This window comes from Carcharodon carcharias, chromosome 9 (genome assembly GCF_017639515.1).
Source record: "Carcharodon carcharias isolate sCarCar2 chromosome 9, sCarCar2.pri, whole genome shotgun sequence".
Lineage (NCBI taxonomy): Eukaryota > Metazoa > Chordata > Chondrichthyes > Lamniformes > Lamnidae > Carcharodon > Carcharodon carcharias.
The window spans coordinates 119,828,215-119,850,653 of NC_054475.1; the positions used below are offsets into that span (position 1 = coordinate 119,828,215).

General features: G+C 44.1%; 1 protein-coding gene across 8 annotated transcripts in view; it reads left to right on the forward strand.

Moving 5' to 3' along the window:
- Nucleotides 1-2,601: 2,601 nt before the first annotated feature.
- The window catches only part of lrch2 (leucine-rich repeats and calponin homology (CH) domain containing 2), a 134,235-nt gene continuing 114,397 nt past the window's right edge, over nt 2,602-22,439 (forward strand). For all 8 annotated transcript variants that reach the window (XM_041194720.1, XM_041194719.1, XM_041194723.1 and 5 more), the window contains exon 1: nt 2,602-2,827. In XM_041194720.1, the coding sequence (XP_041050654.1) occupies nt 2,632-2,827 (196 nt within the window). In that variant the 5' untranslated portion in view covers nt 2,602-2,631. The remainder of the gene's footprint in view (nt 2,828-22,439) is intronic.

The following is a 22,439-nucleotide window of genomic DNA, read 5'->3' on the forward strand; positions in this document are numbered from 1 at the left end:
CAACCCCTCGTGCAGCCCGCTTGCCCCCCCCACACCCCCTCATGCAGCCTGCTCGCCCCCCCACACCCCCTCATGCAGCCTGCTCGCCCCCCCAACACCCCCTCCTGCAACCCTCCCCCTCCCCACCACTCCTGCAGCCCGCCACTCCCCCGCCCCCACCCTCTCCCCCACCCTCTCCCCCTCCCCCTACCCCACCCCCTCCTGCAGCCCTCCCCCTCCTGCAGCCCATCCCCGCCCCCGCCTCCTCCCCGCTCGCCCCCCCACCCCCTCCTGCAGCCCTCCCCCTCCCCCTCCCCACCACTCCTGCAGCCCGCCCCCTCCCCACCATTCCTGCAGCCCGCAACCCCCTCACTCCCCGCCCCCCCGCAACCCCTTCCCTCCCCCCCCGCAACCCCTTCCCTCCTCCCCCGCAACCCCTTCCCTCCCCCCCCGCAGCCCCTTCCCTCCCCCCCCCGCAGCCCCTTCCCTCCCCGCCCCCCCGCAACCCCTTCCCTCCCCCCCCGCAACCCCTTCCCTCCCCCCCCCCGCAACCCCTTCCCTCCCCCCCCCCCGCAACCCCTTCCCTCCCCCCCCCCCGCAACCCCTTCCCTCCCCCCCCGCAACCCCTTCCCTCCCCCCCCCGCAACCCCTTCCCTCCCCCCGCAACCCCTTCCCTCCCACCCCCGCAACCCCTTCCCTCCCCCCCCACAACCCCTTCCCTCCCCCCCCACAACCCCTTCACTCCCCGCCCCCCCCGCAACCCCTTCACTCCCCGCCCCCCCCGCAACCCCTTCACTCCTTCACTCCCCGCCCCCCCCGCAACCCCTTCACTCCCCGCCCCCCCGCAACCCCTTCACTCCCCGCCCCCCCCCGCAACCCCTTCGCTCCCCGCCCCCCCGCAACCCCTTCACTCCCCGCTCCCTCCCGCAACCCCCTCACTCCCCGCCTCCTCCTGCAGCCTCGCTCCCTCCCTGACCCCTCAGACCCCACCCCTTCTTGAGGCCCACCTCAGGCCCCTACCCCTCTTGCAGCTCCCTCAGACCCCACCCCCACCCACTCTTGCGGCCCCCCTCTGGCCCCGCCCCCTCTTGCGGCCCCCCTCAGGCCCCACGCCCTTCCTGCAGCCCCCTCTCAGGCCCCATGCCCTTCCTGCAGCCCCCTCTCAGGCCCCATGCCCTTCCTGCAGACCCCTCTCAGGCCCCATGCCCTTCCTGCAGCCCCCTCTTAGGCCCCACACCCTCTTGCAGCCCACTCTTAGGCCTCAGCCCCTCCGGCAGGCCCACTCAGGCCCCAGCACCTCCTGCAGCCCCCACTCAAGCCCCAGCCCCTCTTGCAGTCTCCTCTCAGGCCCCAACCCCTCCTGTAGACCTATCTCAGGCCCTAAAGCCTCTTGCAGGCCGCTCTCAGGCTCTGGCCCCTCTAAAGTCCTGCCCCCTCTTGCAGCCTTCACTCAAGCCCCAGCCCCTCTTGCATCTCCTCTCAGGCCCCAACCCCTCCTGTAGACCTATCTCAGGCCCCAAAGCCTCTTTCAGCCCCCTCTCAGGCCCTGCCTCTCCTACAGCCCCCTCGCTCCATGAACCTCCTGCAGCACCCCCCCCCCAACCCCTCGTGCAGCCCGCTTGCCCCCCCCACACCCCCTCATGCAGCCTGCTCGCCCCCCCACACCCCCTCATGCAGCCTGCTCGCCCCCCCAACACCCCCTCCTGCAACCCTCCCCCTCCCCACCACTCCTGCAGCCTGCCACTCCCCCGCCCCCACCCTCTCCCCCACCCTCTCCCCCTCCCCCTACCCCACCCCCTCCTGCAGCCCTCCCCCTCCCCACCATTCCTGCAGCCCGCAACCCCCTCACTCCCCGCCCCCCCGCAACCCCTTCCCTCCCCCCCCGCAACCCCTTCCCTCCCCCCCCGCAACCCCTTCCCTCCCCGCCCCCCCGCAACCCCTTCCCTCCCCGCCCCCCCGCAACCCCTTCCCTCCCCCCCCCGCAACCCCTTCACTCCCCGCCCCCCCCGCAACCCCTTCACTCCCCGCCCCCCCCGCAACCCCTTCACTCCCCGCCCCCCCCGCAACCCCTTCACTCCCCGCCCCCCCCGCAACCCCTTCCCTCCCCCCCCCCGCAACCCCTTCACTCCCCGCCCCCCCCGCAACCCCTTCACTCCCCGCCCCCCCCGCAACCCCTTCACTCCCCGCCCCCCCCGCAACCCCTTCACTCCCCGCCCCCCCCCGCAACCCCTTCGCTCCCCGCCCCCCCCCGCAACCCCTTCGCTCCCCGCCCCCCCCCCCGCAACCCCTTCGCTCCCCGCCCCCCCGCAACCCCTTCACTCCCCGCTCCCTCCCGCAACCCCCTCACTCCCCGCCTCCTCCTGCAGCCTCGCTCCCTCCCTGACCCCTCAGACCCCACCCCTTCTTGAGGCCCACCTCAGGCCCCTACCCCTCTTGCAGCTCCCTCAGACCCCACCCCCGCCCACTCTTGCGGCCCCCCTCTGGCCCCGCCCCCTCTTGCGGCCCCCCATCAGGCCCCGCCCCCTCTTGCAGCCCCCTCTCAGGCCTCGCCCCCTCCCCGCAGCTCCCTCTCAGGCCCTGCCCACCCCGGGATGTGCGCTGCGCTTGCGCAGTGGCGGCTCGCCGAGGGGCCGTTCACACAATTGAAGAGAAATGGCGGCGGGTTCGGGTGGGCATCAGCACTCACAGCCCTGGCACTCGAGGACCGCCGCTCCGCCCGCACAGCTCAACCGTAGCCTCGAAAGGGTCCTGGAGGAGGCTGTGCATTCCGGCATCCTGAACCTCAGCGGGCGGAAGCTGAAGGATTTCCCGGCTGTTAATTACGATTTGACAGATACTGTGCAGGCAGGTGGGTCGGTCTCTCTCTCTCTCTCAGTCCTTCAGTACCCGGGGCCGGTGTCACTCTGTAATGAGGGGAGGGGGGCAATGGAGCCTAGGCTGAAAAGGGCGTCTTTCATGTATGCACACAAAAAAAAACGCAGTGCCGAACGTCTGTCCGGATCGCCGAATGAAGCGATTACCGTTAAAATGAGAGATAACGGTGCAGCGAAGGGGCCGTGTCCGAGCTTCCGTCTGTATTTGGGAACAATAGCTAGCTGGCTCCAAGCAGCCTTGGGGCAAAGACACCGCAAATCCACTTCATCTCGAGGGTCTCCCAGAAGAGCGATGCAGAGTTGGGCGGGGGTCTTTTTTTCATGTTTGCCACATTTTACGGCGTAATGCCGACGATGGGTGATGAGGAATCACCAGTGTTATAAATTAACCCCTCCTTTGTGGTCCACGTCTTCCTTCCCCCGCCCGCCCCCCAAATAAAGTCTGTGTTACTGTTCTCGTAGGCTTCTCTTTCTGTTCACGTACGTCTGTTTTCCCGGATCCATTTTGCCTCCTTAACAAATAGCAGCTTTCAAGATCCTTCGTATTGTCGCTCGTGTGCAACTTTTTGTGCAGGTAGAAGTAAACATTTCATCCCAAGTTCAAGAAAATGTGTTTAACTTTCAAATTTGGGACCATTAAATGAACTAATTTTGGCTATTGGCCTTTGCAAATTGAGATCCACATTCTCTGTGGTAGTTAGTTTACTGATGTCAGTAACATTTTGTACCATGTTTGTAAACATTTCTTTTGCGCTGTTATTTTTATGACCTTTGATGTGAAGCCATAAATTGCACCTCCTAAATCCTGGACACCAAAGGTAACAAATAATGACTGATCCCTTTGGTTGGAAGCAATTACAAGGTTTGAGTTCACATCTGAACCCAGAAATTGGCTATTGTGTGAAAAGTAATTTTAAAGAGCCTACTTGTTCACTTGTAAATGTAATTTCTGTGGAGTTATTCCAAGAGTTTATTGTGTAGTGGCATTCATGAAATGGTTGACTGAAGCAAATTGAAGTGATTGCACGCCTATCAGAGAAGTGACATAACTTTTCATGTCATATGTTGTTGGAGATATCTGCCCTTTTCCAATTCTAACCTTTTTCATTACTGCACCATTGGTGGCTGCCAAGGGCCTGAGTTCTGGAATTCCATCCCCACACCTCTCTGCCTATTTCCCTTACTCTCCTTTTAAAATGCTCCTTGAAGCCACCTTTTGCCAAGCTTTTGGTCTTTTGCCCTAATATCTCTTTAGGTGGCTTGGTGTCAAATTTGGCACCATTGCAATGCTTTCCTACAATAAAAGATGCAACATGCAAGTTGTCTCTTAATCCAACAGGCTTTAGTTTGTGTTATACATCTTACAAGGTTGATGTGCATTATGATGAAAGCACGTAGTCTACCTGCTGTGCAACTAAATGGGCAGCAAATGCAGGCTTGTTGATGTGAGCCACACTTTTGAGGCAAATCACAGTACAGCACCCTATGCTGGGAAAGACTGTATTAAGTCATGGTATTACAAGAAAGGTTAAATTCCTGAAATAAAATAGGTCCTGATAGTTTGAAAGGTGCGCATTTGCAGTGATCTTGCACTTTTCATGTTTTTTGGCAAAGTGGGTTTATCTACCTGTAATATCATTATGCACTAGCTAGTGTATTTACAGGTTCATGTACAAATGTATGCAGTTTATGAAATTTAATTAAAGCTGGTTGTCCAACAGAGTTTAATTTATAGTATGGAAATATCAGCCTTTCTTTTTTGAGGACAGATTTCATCATAAGTCTTGGGTGAGTATATACAAAAGCTTATAAATGCTTACCTATCTTACAAAATTACACAGTGGCTCTAAATTATTAACATTTCTGCCTGTGTCTTCTGCAGTTAATTGATTCATCCCACTGTAACTTAGTATCATCTGGAAGCTTTTTGAGCTCTAAGATATGTTGAAGAATAAACAAGAATCTAAACTTTATCTAATGGTGACCCCAGCTGAAAAGGCAAACTATAGTTAAAAATGATATGCTGATTGACCTTTGTATTTCCAGTATTTGTTTTTGAGAATTCCAGTATTTGCATAATTTTCATAACATCTAATAAGGAATTCCTTGGATGATAAGGTATTTGCCACAACACATATCTTATAGAATCATAGGATAATGCGGTATAGAAGGAGGCTATTTGGCCTATTGACTCTGTTCCAGCTCTTTGAAGAGCAATCCAGTTAGTCTCATTCCCTCTGTTCTTTCCCCAGATCCCTGCAATTTTTTCCCCAATTATCCCGTTACTCTTTGAAGGGCTGAGGATAGAGATTCAATAGTAGCTGGTCAGGCAGCATATTCCAAATCTTAATCACTCCTTGCATTTAGAAAAAAACTTTTCTTCATGTCACTTCTGGTTCCTTTGCCAGCCATCTTCAATCTGTATCCTCTGGTTATCGACTCTTCACTTATTGGAAAAAAATTCTCTCTCTTTACTCTACATTAAACACCTCTATCAAATCTGCTTGACCTTCTGGACTCCAAGGATATCAACCCTAGCTTTTCCAGCCCATCCGTGTAACTGTAATCTCTCATTCATTTAACTATTCTAGTAAATTTCTTCTGTATCCTCTTCAAAATCTGCATACACTTCTGATGCCATGAATTGAGCACAACACTCCAACTGGGTCTGAACTGCTGCTTTATATCAATTTAACATAGCTTTCTAGTTTTTGTACTCTGTGCCTTCACTTATAAAGCCCACAATCCCATATGCTTTATTAACCTGTCTTGCTACCTTCAAAGATTTGCGCACCAGTCCGCCTGGGTGTCTCTTTTCTTGCATCCCATCTCAAATTGTACTATTTAGCTTGCATTGTTCTCCTCATTCAGCTAACCTTCCCGCAATGAATTTTATCTTTGCCTGTTCCACCAGCTCTCTGTCCTTTTGAAGTCTATTATATTCTTCTCTCAATTTATTTAACTTCAATTTTGTGTCAAGACCAAGTCATTACTGTTTGTCAAAAACAGCAATGGTCCTGGTGGTCACTGGTCCTTTTTAACCATCGATTAAGTATTGAATCCAAGTAGACTTTGTATATATTGTCTGGTTCTTGACTTTTTGAGGACATAGGATTCCAGGTGAACCAAGGGAAAATGCTATGATGTTTGTTACACAAGCTTATGCCAGTGGTTCTCTGTGGTGAAGTGTAGATTAAGGATAAGGTGATAGCTGAAAGAGGAAGCAAGGGTTAGAATTGAGTCATGCTGGCTTGTTTAATGAACTGAGTAGTTCTCCCCAGAGATTGGTACTGAAGCCCTTACCTTTCCTTTCTATGTAAACGATTTGGATAATTTTTGATCAAGTTTCCAGATGATACTAAGTTACAGTGGGGTGAATCAATTAACTGCAGAAGACACAGGCAACGTTTATATGGCAGGTCACATTCAATCCAAACAAGTGTGAGGTATATACTGAATGAAAGTATCAAAGATCCAATAATTCAATAGGGTTTGACTTATCTAGTTGAGGTTAAGAATTTTGATAGTGATAGTGGATACAGCAGAAATCAGCTAAGCCGACATTGCTAAGATAAAATGTCATAAGTACAAGCCTGAGGCTTTCAGCATTCTGCTCAGGCCATATCTTTGAGTACTGTTGAGTTTTGGTCACTGAGATATGAAGGAAACATTCTGACCCCTGGAGTTGTTGCAGAGGAAGGCCACAAGACTGCTGATGTTGGTGGCTAAGAGCATAGTTTAGGAAAATTTGGACTCGTATCCTTTGAAAGGAAGCGAATGAGATACTAAGAATAGGAAAGGCAAGCATTAACTGCAGGGTAAGGAGACGTAGACGTGAACTGCTAGAAGGCAACTTCAACTGACGTCAAGAAGCAATTCATGCAAACAATTCATTGAAGCATGTTAATATCTGGAATAGTCTTCTGGGTAAGGTAATGAAGAATAAAATCTTGAAGTTAATTCAGAAGGATTTCAAAATTGCTATGCAGCTATCACAGGTTTCAATGGAATGAGGAACTAGATGGGATCAATGACCTTCCTCATCCATATTTACCATTACTCTTGTCCCTCACCCTCAGTGATTACTATTTGATGAGTGCAGTTCCATGGTATTAACAGCTCTCTTGTATCTTGTCCGTGACTATTCTGAAATCACATTCATTTGCTGTTAAATGGTAGGCTGTTCAATTATGGAATCATCAACAGTTAAACCTAAACCTATTTTAATCTAAGATTCATACCCGCACTCTGCACCAAATTAAACTAGTATTGATGTGGAGCAGAAACCTTGATTCTATTTTCCACCCTTTCAGCACTGTGGGTGCACCTACATCACATGGACTGCAGTGGTTCAAGAAGGTGGCTCACCACCACCTTCTTGAGCGCAATTAGGGATGGTTGTTAATGCTGGCCTAGCCAGTGACGCCCACATGCCGCGAAAGAATAATAATCCTCCTAAGTTAAAGGGCAATACAGAAAGCACTGCTGCAGCTGAGCTTAACTCATTCTGGCAGACCTGCATTAAATAAGACCTCGTCAGTCTTTGATATTCATACATACACAACATTGAGCCATTTGATTGTTGATTATGAGCAGGGGCTTCAACTCTTTTACACAACAACCCCCCCCTCCCTCCCCAATTCCTTCCTTAACAGGGATGCTGAGGCCAATCATAACAGCCTGGATACCATTTGGGATGCAATCAGTCACTATGAACTGGTTGCTATTTGAATCTGGGACTTTGTGGTTGGCATGGCTTAGTGTTGCAAACAGGAAATGTATCCAGAAAGTACATCTTGGTGAGCAGGGATTCTGGACTTGGAGCAAAAAACATGTTTTTAATTTGAGACTCTAGTTGCATGAAGTCTACTCTTATGCATGCAATGACTTTCCTCATTAGCCTTTTGACTCACCAACAGTTTAAACTTTAATCAGCCAGTCATGTGGGGTTCTAGAGCTGTGCCTCTTCCTGTTGGCCTGATTGTGGAAGAAGTTACCAGCTGGTGCAGTAACTAACTGGCCTTGCAGCCAACCTACTTTCCGTTTTGTTTGCTAGCACTTAATTCAAATACTAATAAATTAAAGAGCTCTGGGTGGTGTGCATAAAGACTCATGGCTGTTTGGTAGCTTCCTACGTGGTTCAGTAGGTGGGAAAAGGCAGAACACTAACACTGTCATCTGAATTAGTGAAATTGATTAGTTATATGCAAAATTGATATTCACTGGAGTTGTAGTTCAAGAATATAAAATATATTTAATTGTTACAAGGTTTATAGTTATATTGAACTGTTTTTAATTCATGTCACTTTTTCCATCTATGAAGTTTTTTTATGTAATTAGGGTTTTATGCAAGTCTGGAGATTTTAATCTTGCTCAACAGTGGCACAATTGAAATGTGCAAATGTGTGTGCAAAACTGAAGTGGTGGCTAGTGAGGCAGAGAGCGTATCATTAGAACAAATTGGATATGCATTTGACAAAGTAGTTTACAAAGCTTCAATGTGTGAAGTACTGGGAAGTGGGATTGATGTGGATAATTCCAGTGAAAAAGAGACTGACGGGCTTGATGAGATAAATTAACATGGAATTAATGTGACAAGCAAAGAGAGTGGTGATTGTTGGGGCCAATCACCTCAGCCGTTATCAGCAGCTTCATCAATAACCTTCCCTATCTCATAAGGTTAGAAGTGGGCATGTTCCATACACAGCTCCTCAGATATTGAAGTAGTCCATACTGGCATGCTGCAAGACCTGGCTAGGACTGATAAGTGGAAAGTAACATGTGCCACACATGCCAGGCAATGACAAGAGTCTTACTACTCCCTCCTGACATTCAAAAGACGTTACCATCACTGAATCCTCAGGGAGATAGTTGACCAGAAACTTCATTGTGTTATTCATGTAAGTACTGTTAATACAAGGACAGATCAGAGGCTGCAAATTCTGCGGTGAGAAACTCGTCCTGATTCTCCAGAGCTTGTTCACCATCTACAAGGAACCAAGTCATGAGGTAGAGTACTATCTACTTGCCTGAGTAGCTCCAAAAACATTCAGGTAACTCAATACCATCCAGGGTGGCCACTTGATCCAGCAAGTTAAACATTCACTCCACAAAGCAAACCAGGTAGGTAAGAGGGATGAAAGCAAAATACTGTGACGCTGGAAACCTGAAATAAAAACAGAAAATGCTGGTTTGGCAGCATCCGTGAAGAGAGAAACCGAGTTAATTTTTTGAGTCCGTATTGCCCTTCAGAGGGATGAGTTGGCTAAGGCAGATTGTGGAAATTAGATTATAAAGTATGATGGCATATAGGCAATGGCAGACATTTAGAGAATTAATTGAAATTTGCACAAGTATAGGGAATAAAAACCCCACTAGAAAAGCGATTCAAATATGGCTAACCAGAGAAGTTAAACAGAGTTATTTGACTAAAGGAAAAGGCTATAATGTTGTCAACAAGTGTTGTAAGCCTATGGATTGGGACGTTTTAAAATTCAGCAAAGGATGACCAAGAACTTGACAGAGAAAATAGGATACAAGATTATTCTAGCTAGAGAAGTGAAAACATATTCTAAGAGCTACTATAGATATGTAACCAGGAAGAGATTAACAAGAGTAAATTAGAGCCACAGACAAGAGATACTATTGGAGAATAAGGAAATGGCAAAGAAATTAAACAAAAACTTTGTATTTGTCTTCAAGGTAGAAGACACAAAATCATTCTTTAATGGGGAACCTAGAGTCGAGTAAAAATAAGGAACTCGACAATTTTAGTATTAGTGAAGAAATTAATGGGATTAATAGCTGAGAAATTCCCTGGACCTCTGATGGTCTGCACCCTCAGTTATTAAGAGGTGGCTACAGAGTTAATGAATGTATTGGTTTTGATTTTCTAGCATTCCCTAGAACAGTCCTGTGGATTGGAAGTTTGCAAACACAACCCTGCTATTCACAAAAGGAGAGCGAGCGAGAGAGAGAGACGATAGAAAACTATAGACCAATTCAGCTGATGTCAATAAAAGGGAAAATGGTAGAATCTTAGGAATATGATAACAGGGCACTCAGAGGATCATATTATGATTGGGCTGCATCAAACAGATTTAGGAAAGAAAAATCGTATTTGACAAACCTTAGTTTTTTGAGGTTGTAACTATTAGGGTGAATAAGGGGGAACTGGTGGATGTACTGTACTTGAATTTAAAAAAAACATTTAATAAGATGCTACACAAGTTGATTACACAAAACTAGGGCAGATGTGATTGGGGTAATATGTTGTGAAGCTTTGAAATTCTCCATTCTAGCGAATTGTTGATCTTCAGTCATTGAGCATATTCAAGTTAGAGATCAATAGATTTTTGGATAGTAAGGGAACCCAGGGAGATAGGGATGATGTAGCTGAGATAAATCAGCCATGAATGGTGTAACAGGCTCCAAGAGCCAAATGACCTATTCCTGGTTCTCATGTAAATAGTATTTAATTCATTGTGCTAACTAATTCCTAATTTCTTAAATGCAATCCTTGTTTTTCCAGCTTAAGCTTTGGGAGTTAATGACCCATTTGGAATATGTTGTAGATGGGCCTTCTAACTGTGCATAAGGAGATAAGTTTGACTTTGAATATTGGTCTACAATGGGTGATATTAGATCAGCTGCAATTATACATTCCTACCAATTTTAATTACCACTGAAAATCATCTTATTTTAATTTCATTGCCATCAGTGGAAATTAAAATAGACTTTGTATAATTGACAGCTGAACAGATATTGTCCCAAGATAATATTACCCCCCAATGGAGTTCGGTTATCGTCTGATGAAAGGCTTAGAATATAAAGTGAGGTGAGCATGGTGATGGGTTAAAGAATGTTATTGACCATGTTCATGTGTGATGTGTGAGCGCTGTTCTGTTGTTAAACATAGTGCTATTTCAGTGTTCTTGTTCTCCATTGCCTTTCTTTTTGACCCTCCCCACACTCCTCCATGCCTTCCCCACCCCTAAAGTGTGTTGAGGCGCAATAAGTCTGGAATGGGATGATAGCCAGTTAGGAACAAACTGTAGGAATACTTTCATTTTAAACTGTGGAAGGAGTATTAATATTGCATATTTTTCGGTGCTTAAAAACAAACTAGTTGAGGATTGGACTGATTTGTGTGAAAATCCATCTTTCTCCTCTTGCCTCCTTCTGTCTGGGTAGATTCAGGATGGGAACCAAAAGCAACGTAATGTTATTTTCTTAGTGAAGTTGTTTAGGTTCTGGTTTCTTCATTGGTAGATTCTAATTGTTTTGCCTTCAGCTGCTTTGGTTTTTGATTGAGTTCTGCATTGGTGAATGTAAAATTTGAGTAGAATCAAAATGACAGGAAATGTATACTGCAGTACTGTTTTTATGATAAATATTTCACTTGAAAGTATATGTGCATTAGCAAAGTCTCTTATGTATGCAAGTATTTTAAAATTTCTTTCTATTTTTGGCACTATATTGTAAGGTTACCTGTAAGATTTTAGTATAGTTTAAAAAAAAATACAGAACTGTGTCACAGTTGGCTTATGAATGCAGTTTTTAACTTCTGTTTGCTGTTGTCATGCCCTGTTGACAGCTTTTATGTTCAGCTTGATTTTTCATATAATTTAGGTTAGTGCTGTCCAATACATTAGCCACTAGCCACATGTGGCAAGTTGGGAATCCAGATGTGTTGAGTTTCATTTCTGATTATTAAGTGAGTAATATACATCATTGGGCACATGATTTTAATACTCATTGGCATAGCTTTTCACGTGCATTTGTTAGTATGAAAAATAGTATGCAAGTATTTTTTTATAATTGAGTGCTTTACTTTCTTAGTAGTAGAGGTTAAGTAAATACACAGTACAAGCATTTACTACTAAAATTAGTGCGTGACCAAAATGGTGTTGCTATAGTGTCACGTGTGGCTAGTCAGCAATTTTTGTTGAACAGTGGTGATCTAGCCTGATGCTTCAGCATCGTAATGAGGAAGTGCTTTCTCGGAGGTGTCTGCTTTGGGTGATTTTAAGTGAGGTTCTACTTGATTGTCCTGCTGGTTCAGATAAACACAAAAGAATGAAGTTCCATGCTATACTGGTCATTGTGATCACCTGCCAGAAATAGATTAACTGTAATTTCCTCATACTCGCTTCCTGATTTAAGTAGTCTTTTCTCTTGGTGTTTTAACCTTGATTTCCTGCACTATGAGCCTTGGCTTCTCCACACTGCACAATAATATAAATAGTGAGATTTCACTATTCAAAGAGGGGAGAAAAGAGGAGTGAATTAACAGAACCCCCAAATGCTCAGCCAAATTTTGATTATGAGCAGAGATGAAGTGTTAGGAACATATCTAAATGAGTTTAATTGAAACGTTGATGTCTTTTTTTCCCCCAGTCCCCCAAGAAAAGCAAGCAAATACCCACGTGTTCTGGAAGGCAGTGGTGCTCACTTCAAAGAACCAGAAACAGCAGATAATATTCCACTTCTATTTTCCTCCCTTACTATTGTTCATGGCAACAGCAGTGCTTGTATTTACTACTGCCGGCTGTGTGCTCTAGAGCTGCCAGACAAAGCAACTTGTTCAGGTGGATTTTAGTGTCACCATATTTATTTTATAGTCTTGATGAATTCTGGGCAATTCAGTGGCAGCACCATTAATGAAGAAAATGAAGAAAAAGAAAATTTGATTAATTGATCTATTTTCAGCAATATTTTAAGGCATAATGCTTCTCTGAGAACATCAGAACAATTGCTGCACCTCCAAGTAGTGCCATGGGATTTTTGTGCGTCTAAACTTCTGGGAATAGAAAAATTGGACAGCAATTGAATGCCAAGGCCAAGGGAAAGTCTGCATGACAATACAGCATTTCTTCATTACTGTAGTGAGTGCTGTATTGTCCAAGATGCCATATTTCAGTTAAGGCATTAAATTGTTTCTCTGTCTCTACATTAAATGAATGCAAAGGATTCCATGATACGATTTGAACTAGAGTCTTAGAGTTTTCCCTGTGATCTGACTAACATTTATGCTTCAACCAACATCTAATGCACATTATCTGGTCATTTATGTAATTGCTGTGTTTGAAACCTTGTGTGCAAATTATCTTCCATGTCTCCTGCAATGACTACACTTCAAAAAAAATCTTACTTGGCTGTAAAGCACTATGTCCTGAGGTTGTGAAAGGTGCTATATAAATGCAAGTTTTCTTTCCGTCCTGTCCCTCCTAAATATTGAAGGACTGAAGCTGTTTATTCTTAGCCACAGACTCTATCCCTCATCCTGGTAACTTGAACCAGACAGTTTGTAACCTTGGTGTTGTATTCGAAACAAAGATGAGCCACCAGCCTGGATACACACCACCACCAAGACTACCTCCTTCCACCTTCATGACATCCCAGACTCTGCCCAGATCAGTTCAACTGCTGCTGAAACCCTCATTCATGACTCTAGGATAGTCAAGTCTGGAAGTAGCAATGCTCTCCTTGATGGTCTTCCATCTACCATAAACTTGTGCTCATCCAGAACTTGCACCCTAAATTGCACCAGGTCCTTTTCACCCATTACCCCTGTGTTTGCTGACCTACGTTGGCTGCAGATGCAGAGTTTTAAAATCCTTATTCTGTACTAAGATCCCTTCATGGCCTCTTCCTTCCTATCTTTGCAATCCCCTCCAACTTGCCGATACCTGTGCTCCTCCATTTCTGGCTGTTAGCGGCCGTGCTTTCAGCTGCCTAGGTCCCAAGCTTTGAAATCTCTTCCTAAATACCTCCATCTCTCTCTTCTCCTTTTAAGATGCTGCTTTAAAATATGCCTCATCATCCAAGCTTTTGGTTAGCTGGTCTAACATCTCCTTATATGGCTTGACATCAAATTTTGCTTGACCATTTCTCCCGTAGGCTGCACCTCCAATATTTTAAGCTGTCCAAGTAATCTGATGTCCAAGTTCAGAAAAACAAATCGGGCCAGAGTTCTGAATTCGGCCGTAAAATCATAGAATGACATGGCACATGAGGTCATTCAACTCATTGTACCTGTGCCAGTTCTTTCCTAGAGTTATCCAATTAATCCCACTCTCCTTTCCCCATAGCTCTATAATCTTTTTCCTGTTCAAATAAATATGCAGTTCTCCCTTGAACATGGCTGTTGAATGGTCTTCTACTTTTCAGCTAGTGCATTCCAGATCACAACTGATCCTGGTTCTGTTTCCAATCACCTGAAATCTCTGTCATGTAGTTGCAACAAAAACAACGTTTATTTGTGTAGCAGGTTTAATATAATAAAGTGTTTAATATGGTCAAGGTGTTTGAGTGATATCAAAGATTTATGACACTTTTTGACAGCCTTAGAAGGAGAAATCAGGAAAGTTGATCAAAAATGAGATCAGAGGTTTAATTTTGGAGCATCTTCAAAGAGACGAAAAGATGAGGGGGAAAAGAGATTACTGGAGGGAATTTCAGAGTTTAAGGCCAAGACGGCTGAAAGCATTGCTGCCCATGGTGGAGCAAGAGAAATTGGAGATGTGCAGGAGGCCAGAATTGGAGGATCACAGACTGCAAAGACTTGGTGGGCTGGAGGGGCGAGGCCGTGGACGGATTTGCAAAAAGGATGAGGATTTTAAGATTGACGTGGAGAAGGGGAGCTAGTAAAGGTCAGTGAGCACAGGGTGATGGTGAATGAGATTCAGAGCGAGTTAAGGTATGGGCAGATGAGCTCAAGTTTATGTAGGGTGGAAAATAGAAGACCAGCCAGGAGGGCATTGGAATAGTTAAGACTAGAGATAACAAAGGCATGGATGAGGTTTTCAGTAGCAGATGAGGTGAGGGAAGATTAGAGTCAAACAATGTTGTAGAGAGGAATTAGATAGTCTTTGTGCGAATATGTGGTCAAAAATTCAACCCTGGATCGCGCAAGACAAATGGTTTTACTCAGTTAAGATAGTTAACAAGTGATGTGTGGCTAGGGAACAGAATTTGTGGTGGGGATCAAAGGCAATGGCTTCAATCTTAATGATTAGGTAGAGAAACTTTTTGCTGAATATTGTATGTTGGCTAAGCAGTGATATGAGGGTTCCAAGAAGATGGTGGTGAAAGAGCTGAATGTCATCGCCGCACTTGGAACCTGATGTGTTTTTGGGTGTTATCATCAAGCGATAATATGGATGAGAAACAAAAGGGAACCAAACATAGATCTTCGGGGAACTCCAGAGATAACTGTGAGGGTGGGAAGAGATGTCATTGTAGCTGGCTATCCTCTGATTACTCTTGGATAAGCTTGGAATCAAGTAGGGCAGTGCAACCGATCATGATGATGGAGAAGGGGCATTGAACGAGGATGGTGTGATTAACTATTAAAAGCTGCAGACAAGTCAAGGAAGAGGAGAAGGGAAAGGTTATCACAGTTAGTCACAAAGAATGCCATTTGGAACATAATGAGGACCATTTCAATACTGTTGTCAGGCTAAAAACCTGATTGGAGGGATTCAAAAAATGGGAAAGATGGACAGTTTTGTGAAGTGACTACAAGTTCATGGACTTTGGAGAGAAAAGTGAGGTTGGAAATAGCGTGGTAGTTTGCAAGTAGAGAGAGGTTAAGAATAAGTTTTGATGACCGCAGGTAAGAGGGAAGATTGATATCTAAGCAAAGGGAACTGTTAACCATCAGCCAAGATGGGGTGCATTGAAGGAAGTCAACTGTTTGGGATAGGATTGAGGGAGCAGGAGGTGGGCATCATGGAGAAGATGAGGTCAGAGAGAGCATTTACGAGATGGGATGTAATCTAGAGAAAAACTTGATTTCACTCTTTGGGCTGCAGGGAGTTTGGAGAAGTTTGTACTGGTTGGCTCTTGGAAGGAAGAGAAGCAGCAGAGGCAGCTGAATGGATGGCCTTGATCAATAAAGTGCATGATTTCCTCGCATGAGGGTTGGGGAAAGTGGTTTAAGAAAACAATTTGTACTGGAGAAACAGAGGCTGGTGTTAGCTTTGCGTTCCTGGGTGATCTTGAATGGTGAGAAGTATTAGTGTTGGAGAGCATTTTACATAGTGCTTTAAGCCATCTAGTCAGATCTGACGTTGAATGATTAAACCAGTTTTTTGCTGAAGATGTTCAAGTCTGCATCTTGACCTTCCTTTCAGTGGAAATAGTTTCTCCTTATTTATTTCAAAAATATCTCACGTAATTTTAAGCACCTTCATCAAATTTCATCTTGACTTTTTCTCTAAGAACAACAACCCCAGCTTTTCCAGTCTCACCATGTAACTAATCATTCATCCCTTGTGGTATTCTAGTAAACCTCTTCTGTGCTGCCTAAAGCCTTGACATCCTTGCCAAAGTAGTGCCTAGAATTGAGCACATTACTCCAGCTGCCATAAAAATTTAGCATGATTTCTTTGATTTTGTGCTCCTATCCTTCTATTAATAAAGCTAAGGATCCTATATGTATTTTTAACAACCTTCTCAACTTGATGAGCCACCTTCAAATATTTGTTTACATACACCCCCATTAAAATTATACTATTTAGTTTATATTGCTCATTCTTCCTGCAAAAAAGTATCACTTCACGGTCCTCTGCGATCAATTTCATCTGCCACATGTCATAGTCACACGGTAGTGTGTCACATGTTACTAGTCTGACCTCCTGAAGTCTGTTATTATCCTCCTCATTGTTTACTACCTTTCCAAGTTTCATATCTGCAGACTTGTGAAATTATGCCCTATATACCCATGCAGGGATTTGCATGCCAAAAAGAGTGCTGGCCCTCATGTAGACCCCTGCGAGCCACAGTATGCTTCCCTCCAATCTGAAAAACAACTGTTCACCATTAGTTTCTTTTTGTATCCATGTTGCTCCTATCCCTTTAATTCCAAGTCTATTGTATGATACTTTGTCAAATGCCCTTTGAAAGTGCATATATGCTACATCAATCTTATTACCCTCATCACCCTTTTCAACTGTTTCATCAAAAAATTCAAATTCTGTTTGACTAATTTGATTTGTCTTTAACAGATCCATGCTTGACTTTCACTTATAATACCTATATTTCAAACTTTTCTGAATGTCAGTTAGTTTTGTCCCAGATTAATGTCTCAAGAGGTTTGTTTCCCCACCACAGACATTGGGCTGATTTGTAGTTGCCAGGTTCATCCATCTCCCCCTTTTTCTAAAGAGGGACATAAGATTTGGAATCTACCTGTCCTTTGGCATCACCCCCATAGCTAAGGAGAATTGAAAGATTGAGACCAGAAGTTTAGCAATTTCCACCCTTGCTTCTCTCAGTAAGCTAGGGTGCATCCCATTCTGACTGTCACGTTTCTGTCTTGAGGACTGTCAAGTTTTTGGGTGCATTCTCTTTCTCTATTTTTATCCAGTTTATTATTGTTGCTGCCTCCTCCTTTGCAGCATCCTCTTCTCTAGTGAAGGCAGGTGCAAAGAATTTATTTGGCACCTCAGCCGTACCCTGTAACCTCCAGAAGATCTGCTTTTGGTTCCTAATTAATCTTGCCCTTCTTTTGATTAAGCTTTTATTAATACTTTTATTAATAAAGACTTCTTAGTTTTCTTTTTTTATGTTGGTTACTAATTGACTCATTCTCTGCTCATCCTTAGTCCTTTTTTGAGATGTCCTCTGTACTTTCTATATTCAGCTTAGTTCACCACTGTATTATGAGCTTCCTTTTCCTGTCTAACTTTAGCCTTAACATCTGTATTTATCCTGGGTTCTTAGATGTCCATTCTTTTTCTCCTCCTCATGTAACCATCTACTCTGTACCTGAACCATCTCCATTTTAAAGGCTTTGCATTTTTCAGTTACGGTACCTACCAATTTTTAATTTGAATCCATCCAGGCCAGATCCCCTTGTAACTCATCAAAGTTAGCCCTTATCCACTAACGCATTTTTGTGCATATTGCACCTGATATTATGATTTGTTTCCGAAATGTTCTTCCACTGAAAGATACTTGACTCTGCGTTCATTCCTTGGAATAAAATCCAGCATGGTTTCCTTCTTTGGACTAGAAACACACTGACCAAGAAATTTCTCCTATACAAATTCCTCCTTGTCTTTGCCTTTACATTGCTTCAGTCTGTGTTATTGAAGTGCTCCATCATCACTACTCTGTAGTTCTTGCATTTTTCTGTAACTTGCCAGCAAACTTGCTGCTGCATCTGTTTCCCACTATTTGGCCTGTCATATACACCACATTGCCTAAAAGCTCCTGTATTCTTAAAGCTAACTTAAAAAAAATCTTGTCTTAGCTCCTCAACTGTATTATCTGTTTCAAATGCCACAATTTTTTTTTTATCAATATTGCAAGCTGGTACCTTTTTTTTCCCCTTTCATTATCTTTCCTAAATACCTTGTATTCAGGAATATTAAGTTCCTAATCCCCTTTGAACAATTTCTCTATTGCTACTATATGGTAGTCTGCATGCTGAAGAAACTCCACAGTGATATGAAAGCTCTGATTCTCACAACAGAACCACCACAGACCCTATCTAAGTGAAAATTGGGCTCAAACAAGATTGTGTCATTGCACCAACCCTCTTCTCCATTTTCCACACTGCAGTCCTGCACCTCACCTCAAAGTTACCCATAGACATGGAGATAATCTACAGAACAAATGGGAAACTTCAATCTATGCTGCCTTCATCCAAAACCTCTTCAACCTCATTCATTGAGCTTCAGGATGCAGATTGAGTCCAACAGAAATATGAAGGTTAACCTAATTGACAAGATCAGCACTCCAAGAATATTCAGCAACAGTCTGTCACAGAGCAATGTTTTGGTACTGACTCTTTTTAACATTTTTGTAAGCATTGTGCCCACCACACCAGCACAGTTTATTTACGCTGACGATGTTGCCATGACAACTGAGGCAGAATCTTTTCAGGGTATGGAAGCCTTGCTAAACTCTGACCTGTCAAAAATGGCTGAATATTCCTACAAGCGTAGACTGCAATCAAACCCATCATCTCTGCAATCTGCCTTGAAAATCTCAGGGCATACACACCCTAAATGTCACCTTCTGTGGAGAAAAAGTGCGTTATGACCCAACTCCCATCTATCTTGGAGTGACCCTTGATTGGTCCCTAACTTATCATCAAAAGACTGCCGGAAAGACCAAGACATAGGTGGACATGATCCGCAAGTTCGCCAGCACAAGCTGGGGTGCACCTCAAGTCATCACACCAAACTTGTTTGCATATAACTTAATCGGTAATGAGGATAATCTCTGGAACCCTGAGATCAGCTCCATTTCAATGGTTACCAGTCCTTTCAAATATTGCCCCTTCCTCCATTGATGGGATGTAGCAGCGCAAAAAGAAATGACTTGTATCAGCAGCAATTTGGACCTCTCCATCAATACAGACCTTCAGGATCTCCCAACTCCCCATGTGGCTCTAGAAACTCCCCCTGGATATGAATTGAACATCTTGAGCTCCATAACATTGAATGGAGTGCTGCAAGGAGGAAAGCTTGGGCAGAAAATACCTTCCCAAATAGACACATTGTCTACGACCCAACATTTCAACAACCGGGCTTTAATCTCCCTTGGAACATGTGGACAACCGTCAATAGAATATGGACTGGACATGGGCGATGTGACCACCTGACATACATGTGGTACTTCAAAACCTCACCTTCCATGATTGCGGAAATCCTGGCCAAACCATGGAGCACTTGATCACATCTTGCCCCCAATTCAAGCTTAAGGGTGACATCCTTGTTGCTCTTGCTCTCCAGCAGGACATTGGGCTGGTTATGGAACTTGACCATTAAAACTGCAATAACAGCTGCACTGATGGCTTCTGCTCCTAAAGCCATACAAAGGAAATAGTATGCAGATGATGCTTGTGAAAATCGGCCTTTCGTCAAACATCTGGAAAACTGAGCCCTCTTCCAATCAACTCCTGCAGCACAATAACACACTTTGTTAATTAATTCAGTGGTGAAATCCTGGAAAATTGGACCATTTTCCGTATCTTGGGAGCCCCTTCTCGATGAAGGAAAACCTAAACATCCAAATTTATCCAAATGTGCCAGCTCAGTCTTTGGCAGACTGAGGAAAGAGTATTTGAGGTCGAGGGCTTCAAACACAAACCTAAGATAGTGCTCTTGTGTGCTTTGGAGACTTGGACAACCTACAGCATGCACAAAGCACTGGAGAAGTACTATCAACAGCAAGATTCTCCAAATCCAATGGCAGGAAAAATGGTCCTCCAGCAACCTCCTCTCCCAAGCCAACAGGCTCAGGATCAAGGTGCTAATTGTGCAAAACCAACTCCACTGGGCAGGACATGTTTTTCATATGCCCGACACCAGACTCCCGAAGCAGCTGCTCTACTCGGAACTTGGTCACAGCAGGAGACTTCTAACAGAACAGCGGAAACGCTTTAGGGATGTACTCAAAGCCAGGGATGTCCCTGGCTTTTGACTGATGCTGTGCAGGACTCATAGCAGTTGCAAAAACGTCCATCTGCCTCCCTATTGAATCCCCTCTGACCACTGCATTTCTACACTTTACCGTGACCCCCAGTGTGATCATTTACCCACCAGTGCCATAGATGTGCTCTAAACTGTACATGCCCAACTGTCCTCACCCTCCATGATTAGCTCTGAAAACACATTTGAGTTATTCATGTCCCTAGAAGATACCACTGCCTTCCTATTCCTACCCTGTCAGATGACCACCCAATTACTATTGCCCTAAATTCTCTGCACCTGCAGGGTGATCACCTCCTGGGAGGCTGGAAACTGAGCTTGAATTTGAGCAACTGGGGACACGTGTTATCTGGATAATATGAAACGTCCTAGAGTTCAAACTAGGCTATCTCAGTCACTCTTCATTTTTCCTTTCCATCTGAAACCTTGAGTTGTATGTCCTATTCATTGCTTCCAGATTTACGTAGTTTCTTGGTATTTTAATCCTGGTATTATGCCCCAAGTCTTGATCTTCCGCCTTGGTTTCTCAAACTAAAACCCTGGAACTAAGATGAATGAAGGGAGGTATATACTTGTAAGGAATACATCTTATGATAGTTGACTGTTTAGCCGGGTTTGACTTTTTTTGGAATGTTTACAGTGGAGAGTATAGAAATGATGTGATCATACAGGAAGCTTCTGCAAACGAGTTCAAGGATGGCAGTCATCATAGAAAAACATGGGGCCCGATTTTAACTCTGCACAAGTTTTGAATGCGTTAAAATCTTGTTCACTGTTTCATATGTCTGCTGTTCTGGCCTCTTAACTTGAAGTGTGCAATTATAAATCCATGGAAACTTTTGAGATTGATTGAAAAGGCTGAAACTTTACAGAGCTGATTATAGGTATTATGTCAGAAATGGGCAAGTTATTGGTGTGGTTGGAATCTTTTAGGTTGTCAAATGTGGATAACAATCAAATTGAGGTTTCATTTGTAATTTTTGACTGGAATTTTGCAAGAAATTAGGATCATAGTGCATTTATGTATATTGAAAGTACTTTATATTTGGAAGTTTTGTAGGACAGTAAAACCTTTATGGTACATTAAAGTAGTCATGGGGAAAGATACTTGTGATTGGGAGATACGTTGTGGACGTGGGGCAATTATTAAAGTGACATTACGTCAGATCTGTTAATAAAACTTGCAGATTATGATTGAACTTTTCAGCAAAATTGTACAAAAATGAAACTTTGTTACACTTGCTGAGCTTAAAATTAAAAATTGGGGCAGTGTTTCAGTATGTAGTTTTTGGTGTGCCTTCCTTGTTTTTTTTAAATCTAAAATAGAAAGTAATTCTGTGAGCTGTCAGCATCACTGTACCTGTCAAGTTAGAGGCATCAAAAAACAGTCTGGGGTGGATTGTGCTTAGATTTAAAATAATTTTGTCATCTCCACCTGTCTAGGCTGATCTGCTGCTGAAGCATTCATGTCTTTGTTACCCCGAGACTCGATAATTCCAACACACACTTGTCTGCTTTTCTATGTTTTTACCCTCCGTAAATTTGAGGTCATCCAAAACTCTGCCCTGTGTCATGACTTGCAGCAAGTCCTGTTCCCATCACCCCTGTGCTCGCTGACTTAAATTGCTTGGAGCCAATGTGTTAACATAAATTCTTCTTGTTTTCAAATCCCTCCATGGCCTTGCCTTCTCTATCACTATTATCTTCTCCAGATCCACAACCTTCCTGGAGAGATATCTGTGCTCCCCTAATTATCACCTCTCGTGCATTCCCAATTATAATGGCTCCACTATTGGTGGCTGTGACTACAGTTGACTAGGCCCCAAGCTCTGGAATTTCATGCTTGCACCTGTCCATGTCTCTACCCTAATTTTCTCCATTAAGATACTATTTAAAACCTTCATCTTTGACTAAACCTTTGGTTATCTGACCTACTGTAGATATTGGCATATAAGTTGACCATTGAAGCCTTCAAAGACTGTTCCAAAACAGGGGTCAACTTATGTGCTGAGTACAAAATGTGAACCACTGGTGTTGGTCATTATAAAATGTGAAAACAAATAAATGTGGTGGTATAGTTTATTCAATAAATTAATTGTACAAAAATATCGTGAACCAGAATAAAAGCATTTTAAAA